Source organism: Bombina bombina, chromosome 2 (genome assembly GCF_027579735.1).
Source record: "Bombina bombina isolate aBomBom1 chromosome 2, aBomBom1.pri, whole genome shotgun sequence".
NCBI classification, from domain to species: domain Eukaryota; kingdom Metazoa; phylum Chordata; class Amphibia; order Anura; family Bombinatoridae; genus Bombina; species Bombina bombina.
Genome location: NC_069500.1, coordinates 531,256,933 through 531,268,978, shown reverse-complemented (window position 1 = coordinate 531,268,978; position 12,046 = coordinate 531,256,933). Strand labels below are relative to the sequence as shown.

The window sequence follows — 12,046 nt, the reverse complement described above, 5'->3', positions numbered from 1 at the left end:
CAGTTTATATATAAACCATTTTTTACTTACCGTAACAATTGTTGGGCAGCAGGTAAAATAAAAAGCGCTTTGAGTCTTCACAAAGGTATGGCGAGTGACACGCTCGCATAGCAATCAATTAATTAATTTTTTCATTCATTGAATACTATGTATCACTGGTATGGACCGTAAAAAATTTGTATGCATGCGCGATTGCGGTGAACATACGCATGCACATTTTCCTTGAGGTATTGTGCAAAAGCTTTTGAGTGACGTAGTGAGCGTGTGGGACCGCTCGCTACGTCACTAGTGCTGAATAAGGAAGTGGTGGAGGGGAGGAGTCACAGTGTAAAACGGAGGTATAATATATTTATATTTTATACAAAAAGTAAAAACGATATTGAAAAATAAAGTTAGCGACTTAAATGCAGATATGTTAATCTGTAAATTGATTCAGTCCATTTGCATAAAACTGACCTTCACTTTAAAGGTGCTTTATTATCCCAGGTTTCCATTAAAATATTTGCAGATTTCTTTTTCAAGTGTTGTTATAAATTTGTAATTGTAAAAAAAAATTCTCAAATAATTTTCAAATGCATTATTGTCTCCTTCAAGTAGTGTTTGTTTGCAGTGATCTATCTCAAAATTACTGTTTGCAGTAATATTCCCTTTAAGAAATGATTCAGTTTTAAACTATACTGTTAAATACTATTTTAATCAGACGCTTACATTCCTTAGCCCCTAGTTTCACTCATAGTGCCATGTAAGTGCTCTTTTGTGTATGCCCACAAATATATGGCATGCAGAGCTTTACTGTCCTATCCCTTAGACACAGTCTTTCATAAACAGCTCTATGAACAGCAAGAAGTTGTCTGTATATGTTGAAGTAACGTATCATGCAATCTTCAAATTTGTATGAGTGATGGCATAAATTGCTTTAGGATGAAATTCAGCTAATGACTTTGTTTGACCTCACGTGCATTTTTCTTTTCATTAGGTTATCGAACAAATAAATAACATTACTAGATTTTATGCCCATGTTCTGGGAACGAAGGAAATAAAACCAGGTGGGCTATGTGTTTTGTTTGTTTCACAAACTGTATTAAACCCTATTTCCTGCTCTGTACTGTTTTGAAAAAAATGTTTTCCTTAGCTAATGTGATACCTCACAGCCATAAACAAATTCGTTTTCTTTCCTAAGATTTAGTGAGTCCACTGAATCATTAATTACTGTTGGGAATATCACTCCTGGCCAGCAGGAGGAGGCAAAGAGCACCACAGTCAAACTGTTAAGTATCACTTCCCTTCCCACAATCCCCAGTCATTCTCTTTGCCTTCAGTGCAAGGAGGAGATGAAGTTTTGGTGTCTGAAGAAATTGGATTTATTTCACTTCAATCAATATTTTATTATTTTAGAACAGAGTAGGTTACTCTGTTCCTTCCCCTTTTTGAAGGATTGTGTCTAGCTGTACTCCACATTAGTCTCTTTAGTAAGGGCAGTGGTGTCTTTAAATCAGTTAGAAACTTGTAAAGTGGGCCTTGCTGCGTTTTCCTAACATATTTGCTGCCCATGGTATAGAAAGCCAGAGTAGGTTTGCTCTGTCCTTTCTCTTTCTACAGGTCTCTGTGAGGAGTATGTGTCCTCTCATGCTGTGTAAGCTGTCCTCCTGGACGGCTAGATGCAGGTACAGTTGTATGCAAACGTTTAGGCATCCCTGACAATTTCCATGATTTTCATTTATAAATAATTGGGTGTTTGGATCAGCAATTTCATTTTGATCCATCAAATAACTGAAGGACATAGTGATATTTCAGTAGTGAAATGAGGTTTATTGGATTAACAGAAAATGTGCAATATGCATCAAAACCAAATTAGGTGCATAAATTTGGGCACCCTTGTCATTTTGTTAATTTGAATACCTGTAACTACCTAGCTCTGATTAATTGGAACACACAATTGGTTTGGTGAGCCCATTAAGCCTTGAACTTCATAGACAGGTGCATCGAATCATGAGAAAAGGTATTTAAGGTGGCCAATTGCAAGTTGTTGTTCTCTTTCACTCTCCTCCGAAGAGTGGCAACATGGGGACCTCAAAACAACTCTCAAATGACCTGAAAACAAAGATTGTTCAACGTTATGGTTTAGGGGAAGGCTACAAAAAGCTATCACAGAGATTTAAGCTGTCAGTGTCCACTGTTAGGAACATAGTGAGGAAATGGAAGACCACAGGCACAGTTCTTGTTAAGGCCAGAAGTGGCAAGCCAAGTAAAATATCTGAGAGGCAAAGAATGGTGAGAACGGTCAAAAACAGCCTACAGACCACCTCCAAAGACCTACAACATCATCTTTCTGCAGATGATGTCACTGTGCATCGTTCAACAATTCAGCGCACTTTGCACAAGGAGAAGCTGTATGGGAGAGTGATGCAGGAGAAGCCTTTTCTGCACACAGGCCACAAACGCACATTTGGACAAGCCAGCCTCATTTTGGAAGAAGGTGCTGTGGACTGATGAAACAAAATTTTAGTTATTTGGTCATAACAAGGAACGGCAAAAGAACACAGCGTTCCAAGACAAACACTTGCTACCCACAGTAAAATTTGGTGGATGTTCCATCATGCTGTGGGGCTGTGTGGCCAGTGCTAGTACTGGGAATCTTGTTAAAGTTGAGGGTTGCATGGACTCCACTCAATATCAGCAGATACTTTAGAATAATGTTGAGGAATCAGTCACAAAGTTGAAGTTACGCAGAGGCTGGATATTTTAACAAGACAGCGATCCAAAACACTGCTCAAAATCTACTCTGGCATTTATGCAGAGGAACAAGTACAATGTTGTGGAATGGCCAGACCTGAATATTATTGAAAATCTGTGGGGTGATTTGAAGAGGGCTGTCCATGCTCGGCAACCATCAAACCTAACTGAAATGGAGATGTTTTGCAGTGAGGAATGGTCCAAAATACCTTCATCCAGAATCCAGACACTCATTACAGGCTATAGGATGCGTCTAGAGGCTGTTATTTCTGCTAATGGAGTCTCTACTAAATATTGATGGGATATTTCTGTTGGGGTGCCCAAATTTATGCACCTGTCTAATTTCGTTTTGATGCATATTGCACATTTTCTGTTAATCCAATAAACCTCATTTCACTACTGAAATATTACTGTGTCCTTCAGTTATTTGATAGATCAAAATGAAATTGCTGATCCAAACACCCAATTATTTATAAATGAAAATCATGGAAACTGTCAGGGGTGCTTGGTCTTCTATGTTTGGGGGACATGCACTGGTGAAAGCTTTATACTGCATTATATCTGGGACATATATATATCCTGGGGCAGGATATTCTAAGCAGGATGCAGGCACTCAGTGACTAATAGAGACTAGGGGTTAATATCTTATGGGTTAAAGTATTCCCTGAATATGTTATGGCTCATGTGTTCATTAGGATTAATTGATCCTTCTAATTATCATTTATCATTTCTGCTTATATTTATGTTAAGGTGATGGCAGGCACATTGTGAGATGTAAGAGGTTTTTTTCTCATTACCCCTATAACGGTACTCAGAGGTTTCTGATGTGTAAGAGTGCGCTCCCTTATTTTCATGGAGACAATTGAGGCGCTAAGGTTTTCTTTGTTTCGGGGGTACTGTTTGTGACATTTTTCTATGTTTAAATGAAGTACACAATTAGATTTATTTGCGCGCTTCTTTTCTGTACTGTGCCTTTATTCCTGCCTCCTCCATATGCAGGGCGGAGAAGCGCCATTTTCGTTTCTCTCCGAGCCTGTCAGATGACCACGCCCCCTTTCTTTTCCGAGAGATCGGAGCAATGTTTTCTGTGGATACGGTCTTGCTAAGAAGCTTTGTTGCTTCTATTGGAGATTCCATTTATTAAAGATTGTCTCTTTTTTTATATACCGTGTTTTTGCAAACACAGTCCTTGGTTTTCCTACATGTATATTTTGCAGTGGATATTTTACTCGTATTAATTTCAGTAGGCGCCATAGCTATTGTTATATCATACATAGCACTGTCATCTTCAATACTTTCTTCCTAGGAAGTATTTAATGTAATGTATTTCCACTGATTGGTGGTGGTAATTTTTAAGCTTGAGATTGACATATTGTTCATAATACTGGACATTAGAGGGCGCAATAGCTATTAAGGTTTATAATAAATAGCGCTGCCTCTCCAATACTTTCTTACTAGTGAAGTGTTTAATATAAAGTATTTCCACTGATGTTTGGTGGCAATAATATTTAAGCCTGAGATTGAGACATTGTTTATAATCCTGGAACAGAGGCCTGTTCCTTTAAAATTATGATTTGGTGTCTTGAGAGAAAATATAGTGCCTCATACCCTTTCTGTCAGGTATCTTATAATACTAAATGCCAGAACATGGGGGTCTCTGAATTTATTATATAGGCTGATTCTGCCTTGTGGTACCATTTGTTTCATATATACAATTCCGTGCTGCTTAACTATTAGATTCTTAATCTCTGAGCCTACGTCTCTTAGGATGATACTGTTCAGGCAATGCCACAGTTTTCTCCTTTTATGTCCCAAGCCTCAGTGGCGTCACATGCAGTGCCCTGCGGTTCCTTTCTATCTCTTTGAAGAGTTATTTGCCTGCAGATAATGCCAGTATCTGTGGCATTATCTGTTTTTCCTATACTAAGAGAAATTGCAAGAGGAACAATAGAGATTCCACCTATGAGGAAGGCACTCAGGTTGCCTTCCTCATAGGTCTGTTGAGTAGGATACATTGGTAGCCTCTGAGGGTGAAGCCTCAGATTTGGACAGTATAATTTCTTCATCTGATGCTGAAGTGGTATCCTTCAGACTTATGCCTGCACACCTCGTGTATTGTTAAAGGAGGTTTTGGCTACGCTGGATGACTCCGATGTCTTGTCGTTGTCAACCCTGAGATGTATAATACATTTAATATTGCTGGGATAGTTTTTCCTGTAGCTGTCCCCATTAAATATCGTGGCACACGGTGCCTATAGTAGAAGGAGCATTTCTACTCTGGCTAAGAAACTTCCATCCATATAGGGGATAGATGTTCCTTTAAGGATCAATGGTCAAGCTGAAAGCTTATAGGAATGTGACTCTTAAAGGCACATTAAACACATATATAAAACAGCTCTGCAATACACTTTCATTATTTATTTTGTCATCTTTGCCTGTAATTCCATTCTGAAATTGTGAGCTTTTCAGTTCCTATTAGAAATGGAAGTGCAGAACACTGTTAAATCCAGCACAACCATTGGCTGCACACTCTAGTGACCTATGTATAACTGTCCCTAATTGGCCACAGCAGAGAAGGTAACACAAGTTACAACATGGCAGCTCCCAGTGTTTTATAGACACTAAAACTTTACACTTATTTTGTCACTTTTTAAACAACTAATGAAACTTTAAAAAATCCATCTTCATGTTACTCATGGACTAATCTTTTCTTTGAATGCATCATTCTATCTAGGATGTATTTAGTGTTTAATGTCCCTTTAAGCTAGCTAATGTTTCCCTTTGGTTACTTCCATGCAAGTCATTTGGCTGCGAGCCAAGATGCCTGGCTTCGCTGTACTAGCCCTCCGGGCATTGTGGATCGTGTCTTGGTTGAAATTTCTCCAAGACAGAGCTTCTGACGCTTTACAAGGATAAGACCTTGTTTAGTCCTGGTTTGACAGAAATTTTTTCTGTCCTTGCGGGTGGAAAAGGGCCTTTTCTACATCTAACTAAGAAGCTTAAGACCTTTAGGACGTCGGAGTAAAGCCCTGCGGCTGAGTTAATTCAGCTTGAAGGGCTTGCCCCGATCAAGTAATGGATATGTGGGGGGTGTAATTTTGCTATTTTCCTTAGCGTACATACAAGATGTCCCAGTTAGATTGTGGTCATTGCATCTTAAGTGTTTTTAATACCTTCCTTTCTGAAGCAGGTTCCACCTCTCATAATTATCTGCAGTCCAGATTTGAGAGAGGCAATTTTGACTTGCATTTGGACTTAAAGTGTCTCTGCAAGTTTTTCTCATTTGTTCCTTTTTTCCCTGGTCTTGGAGGGTTAGTTCTTTCCGACCATAGACCTAAAGGATGCGTATCTTCTACTTCTTGAAATTTGTTTTTCTGAAAGACTTTTTCAGTTTTGTGGCCATGGTTTTGATTTTGTATTCCTCTGGGCAGGGATCAGTTTTTGGGGGTTACATGGGCACTCTTTGTAGACAGTTGTTTGTTTCAGACACCATAATGTTTATTAACAATCTCTCATGAAGAGATATTGTTGTCCTTTCCATGTTTCACAGGACGGAAGTGAATTTGGAAATTAGTTCCCTTGTTCCAGCTACAAGGGTAGTTTTCTTCGGGACCATAATATTCCCTATCTTTGATAATTTTCTGACAGAGATCAGAAAATCAAAGATTTTCTCCTCTTCCTTTCTCTGAGTTTACTGTTCGATCTTAGTGTCTCAACGGATGGATAATTGGTCTGATTGTCATCTCCATGGACATGTTTCCAATGTACAGTCCTATTTGAGAGTTCTGCAGTTGTGCATGCTCAACAATGGAACAGGGACCTTGCGGATCTGTCTCAGAGGATAAATGTAGATCAGTCGACAAGAGACTCTCTCCCTTTGTGGGTTTTCAGTTGACATTCCTGGGTGATGTGACCACAGACGTCGGCCTGCTGCACTGGGAAGCAGTCTGGGACTTGTTTAAGACACAGTGATTATGGAAACGGAAGTGTCTGCTCTCCTCTTTATCATCTTGGAATTCAGAATGATTTACAATGCTCTGATGGCTTGGCCTCAGTAGTCCTTAGCTTGGTTCCAGTCGGACCATATCAGCTCAAACAGGGATGAACTCGTAGTTACTTAGCCATGTAGGAGGTGACTTGGATTGTTCAGTGGGTGGAAGCTCACAATTACGGTCTGTCATCCACTTTCCATTGGACTTCTGAACAGACAGATATTTCATCCTGGGGAGTGGGCTCTCCATCCGGAGGTGTTCTCTAGGTAAACCCTCAAATGGGGGTTCCGGAGTTGGCTTCTGAGGGCATTTCGGCAAAGCGCCAAGCTTCCAAGGTACGGTTCAAGGTCAAGTGATCCGCAGACCTCCCTGATAGATGTTCTGGCGTTTTTCCTTCATCCAAATCTCGTTTCTCTGAAGTTGACTGCTTGGAGATTGAACACTTAGTTTTGTCTAAGTGTGTTTTTTTTTCTGAGTTGGTCATTGAGACCATGATTCAGGCTCGCAAGCCAGTTACTAGAAAGATTTATCATAAGATATGGCGTAAATCTCTTTATTGGTGTGAATCCATGGGTTACTCTTGGAGTAGGATCAGGATTCCTAGAATTTTGTCTTCTCCAGAAACTGGAGAAGGGTTTATCAGTCACTACCCTGAAGGGTCAGATTTCTGCATTATCTATTTTGCTACATCAGCGTGTGGCGGACGCGACAGATGTGCAATCGTTTTGTCAGGCCCTGGTCAGAATCAGGCCTGTGTTTAAGTCTGTTTCTCCACCTTGGAGCCTTAATCTTGTTCTTAAAGTTTTTGCAGCAGGCTCCGTTTGAGCCATTGCTTTCCATAGATATTAAGTTGTTATCTTGGAAGGTTTTGTTTCTTATTGCTATCTCTTCTGCTCGGAGAGTGTCGGAACTCTCAGCTTGCAGTGTGATTCGCCTTATCTTATCTTTCAGGCCGATAAGGCGGTTCTTCGTACTAAGTTCGGTTTCTTTCCTAAAAGTGATTTCGGACAGAAATATAAATCAGGAAATTGTTGTTCTTTCTTTATGTCCTAGTCCTTCTTATAAGAAGGAATGTTTGTTGAACAATTAGGATGTTGTGCGTGCTTTAAGATTTTATTTACAGGCGTCTAGGGATTTTCGCCATTCTTCTGCCCTGTTTGTTTCTCTGGGAAACGTGAGGGTCAGAAAGCTTCTGTTACTTCTCTTTCCCTCTGGTTGAAAAGTTTAATTTGTTTTGCTTTTGAGTATGCTGGTTAGCAGCCTTCTGAGAGGATTATGGCTCTTCCACTAGGACTGTTTCCTCTTCTTGGTTTTTAAAAAATGACGCTTCTGTAGAACAAATTTGCAAGGCTGCAAATTGGTCTTCTCTGCATACTTTTTCCAAATTTGTTACTTTTGTCTCGACTGAGGCTTCTTTTGGGAGATAGGTTTGTCAAGCAGGGGTGCCTTTAGTTTCAATACCCTGTCTTGTCCCTCCCTAATCATCTGTGTCCTCTGGCTTGGGTATTGATTCCCAACAGTAATTGATGATTCCGTGTACTCACCATATCTTAGGAAAGAAAACAAAATGTATGCTTACCTGATAAATGTATTTATTTCCGAATATGGTGAGTCCACGGCCCCGCCCATTATTTCAAGACAGTTGTTTTTTTACTAAATCTCAGGCACCTTTACACCTTGTGTTACTCCTTTTTTCTCCATTTCCTTTCGGTCAAATGACTGGGGATTGTGGGAAGGGAAGTGATACTTAACAGTTTGACTGTGGTGCTCTTTGCCTCCTGCTGGCCAGGAGGAGTGACATTCCCAACAGTAATTGATGATCCTGTGGACTCACCATATCCATAAATAAATAAATTTATCAGGTAAACATAAATTTAGTTTTTGCTAGGCTTAGTATTCATGCTGGGACAAAACAGGTGTGACATATAGGGCTCGATTTATGAAGCCCTTCTCCTCTCATCAGACCCCTGCTTCCCTACTCTCTTCTCCACCTCTTAGGTGGAGAATTTTAATCTCCACACTCTTGTCCGACCGGGGAGATTGACAGCTCTTGCCCGCACGTGATTGGCTGTTCATGGGTGGAATTACACGCAAGTACAAAATAACGCTTGTGTGCACTGTTAAATTCCAGCAGCGGATTGCTGCCCACCAGAGGAGAATATGTCCGCCCTTGATTGATAAATCTAGCCCATAGAATCATATACAATCTTTTTTTCTCTTTTTTTTTTTTTAAAGTGACTCTGAGACTTATAGGAACCATGCCGTAAACAATATTTCTCTCATTGTCTTGTTACAGCTCATGAAGCTAATCTAAATAATCAATTTGTTAATCTCTTAAAGGGAGTTTAAATATTAAATATATTTTATAAGCATAGTATTGAAGTTATTCGCCTCCTCCCTCTAGTCCTGGGTTCTGCAATGTTGAAATCTACTTCTTGCAGCATCCCAGTACTGAAATGTTTGCACATGTGAAGCAACTCTCCTTCAGATACCTGCAGTGAAGCCTGGGCTCTAAAATGTCGACACCCATAATTAGAGGGAGGTGCTTGAAATTAATTTAGTGTTTAATGTCCCTTTAAAGAACCATTAATTGCAGCAGAATTGGGTAATCAACAAATGCATAATAAAAAAAAAAAACACATTTGGCAGCCATCAGCCAATCACAGACTTATACTCGTATATACTTTGAACTCTTGCACATGCTTAGTAGGAGCTGATACCACAGAAGTGTATATAAATAGACTCCACATTTTGATGATGGAAGTAAATTTGAAAGTTTTTTATTTTTATTTTTAAATTGCATGCTCCTATCTGAATTATAATATTTTCATTTTGATTGTACTGTCCTTTCTCCAACATAGGTGTGTCCGGTCCACGGCGTCATCCTTACTTGTGGGATATTCTCTTCCCCAACAGGAAATGGCAAAGAGCCCAGCAAAGCTGGTCACATGATCCCTCCTAGGCTCCGCCTACCCCAGTCATTCTCTTTGCCGTTGTACAGGCAACATCTCCACGGAGATGGCTTAGAGTTTTTTAGTGTTTAACTGTAGTTTTTATTATTCAATCAAGAGTTTGTTATTTTAAAATAGTGCTGGTATGTACTATTTACTCAGAAACAGAAAAGAGATGAAGATTTCTGTTTGTATGAGGAAAATGATTTTAGCACCGTAACTAAAATCCATGGCTGTTCCACACAGGACTGTTGAGAGCAATTAACTTCAGTTGGGGGAACAGTGTGCAGTCTCTTACTGCTTGAGGTATGACACATTCTAACAAGACGATGTAATGCTGGAAGCTGTCATTTTCCCTATGGGATCCGGTAAGCCATGTTTATTAAGATAGTAAATAAGGGCTTCACAAGGGCTTATTAAGACTGTAGACTTTTTCTGGGCTAAATCGATTCATTATTAACACATATTTAGCCTTGAGGAATCATTTATTCTGGGTATTTTGATATGATTATATCGGCAGGCACTGTTTTAGACACCTTATTCTTTAGGGGCTTTCCCTAATCATAGTCAGAGCCTCATTTTCGCGCCGGTATGGCGCACTTGTTTTTGAGGACAGCATGGCATGCAGCTGCATGTGTGTGGAGCTCTGATACATAGAAAAGTCTTTCTGAAGGCATCATTTGGTATCGTATTCCCCTTTGGGCTTGGTTGGGTCTCAGCAAAGCAGATTCCAGGGACTGTAAAGGGGTTAAATATAAAAACGGCTCCGGTTCCGTTATTTTAAGGGTTAAAGCTTCCAAATTTGGTGTGCAATACTTTTAAGGCTTTAAGACACTGTGGTGAAATTTTGGTGAATTTTGAACAATTCCTTCATACTTTTTCGCAATTGCAGTAATAAAGTGTGTTTAGTTTAAAATTTAAAGTGACAGTAACGGTTTTATTTTAAAACGTTTTTTGTGCTTTGTTATCAAGTTTATGCCTGTTTAACATGTCTGAACTACCAGATAGATTGTGTTCTGACTGTGGGGAAACCAAGGTTCCTTCTCATTTAACTATATGTATTTTATGTCATAAAAAAATTTAGTAAAAATGATGCCCAAGATGATTCCTCAAGTGAGGGGAGTAAGCATGGTACTGCATCATCCCCTCCTTCGTCTACACCAGTCTTGCCCATACAGGAGGCCCCTAGTACATCTAGTGCGCCAATACTCCTTACTATGCAACATTTAACGGCTGTAATGGATAATTCTATCAAAAACATTTTAGCCAATATGCCCACTTATCAGCGAAAGCGCGACTGCTCTGTTTTAGAAAATTCTGTAGAGCATGAGAACGCTGATGATATGGTTTCTGAAGGGCCCCTACACCAGTCTGAGGGGGCCAGGGAGGTTTTGTCTGAGGGAGAAATTTCAGATTCAGGAAACATTTCTCAACAAGCTGAACCTGATGTGATTACTTTTAAATTTAAGTTGGAACATCTCCGCGCTCTGCTTAAGGAGGTGTTATCCAATTTGGATGATTGTGATTATCTGGTCATTCCAGAACCACTATGTAAAATGGAAAAGTTCTTAGAGGCCCCGGGGCCCCCCGAAGCTTTTCCTATATCCAAGCGGGTGGCGTACATTGTTAGTAAAGAATGGGACAGGCCCGGTATTCCTTTAGTACCTCCCCCCATATTTAAAAAATTGTTTTCCTATAGTCGACCCCAGAAAGGACTGATGGCAGACAGTCCCCAAGGTCGAGGGGGCGGTTTCTACTCTACACAAGCGCGCCACTATACCCATAGAAGATAGTTGTGCTTTCCAAGATCCTATGGATAAAAAATTAGAAGGTCTGCTAAAAAGATGTTTGTTCAGCAAGGTTCCCTTCTACAACCAATTGCATGCATTGTCCCTGTCACTGCAGCCGCGTGTTTCTAGTTTGATGAGCTAGGAAAGGCGATTATTAGTAATTCTTCTTCTTATGAGGAGATTATGGACAGAATTCGTGCTCTTAAATTGGCTAATTCTTTCACCCTAGACGCCACCTTGCAATTGGCTAGGTTAGCGGCGAAAAAATTCTGGGTTTGCTATTGTGGCGCAGAGCGCTTTGGTTAAAATCTTGGGCAGCGGATGCGTCTTCCAAGAACAAATTGCTTGACATTCCTTTCAAGGGGAAAACACTCTTTGGCCCTGACTTGAAAGAGATTATCTCTGATATCACTGGGGGCAAGGGCCACGCCCTTCCTCAGGATAGGTCTTTTCAAGACCAAAAATAAACCTAAGTTTCGTCCCTTTCGCAGAAACGGATCAGCCCCAAGGGCTACGTCCTCTAAGCAGGAAGGTAATACTTCTCAAGCCAATCCAGCCTGGAGACCTATGCAAGGCTGGA

At 40.1% G+C, this 12,046-nt stretch overlaps 1 protein-coding gene across 2 annotated transcripts in view; it reads left to right on the top strand.

The window, feature by feature from the left end:
• IPO4 (importin 4) overlaps positions 1-12,046 on the top strand; it is a 722,238-nt gene that overhangs the window by 657,570 nt on the left and 52,622 nt on the right. For both annotated transcript variants that reach the window (XM_053702364.1, XM_053702363.1), the window contains exon 29: positions 977-1,046. In XM_053702364.1, coding sequence (XP_053558339.1) covers positions 977-1,046 — 70 coding nt within the window. The remainder of the gene's footprint in view (positions 1-976; positions 1,047-12,046) is intronic.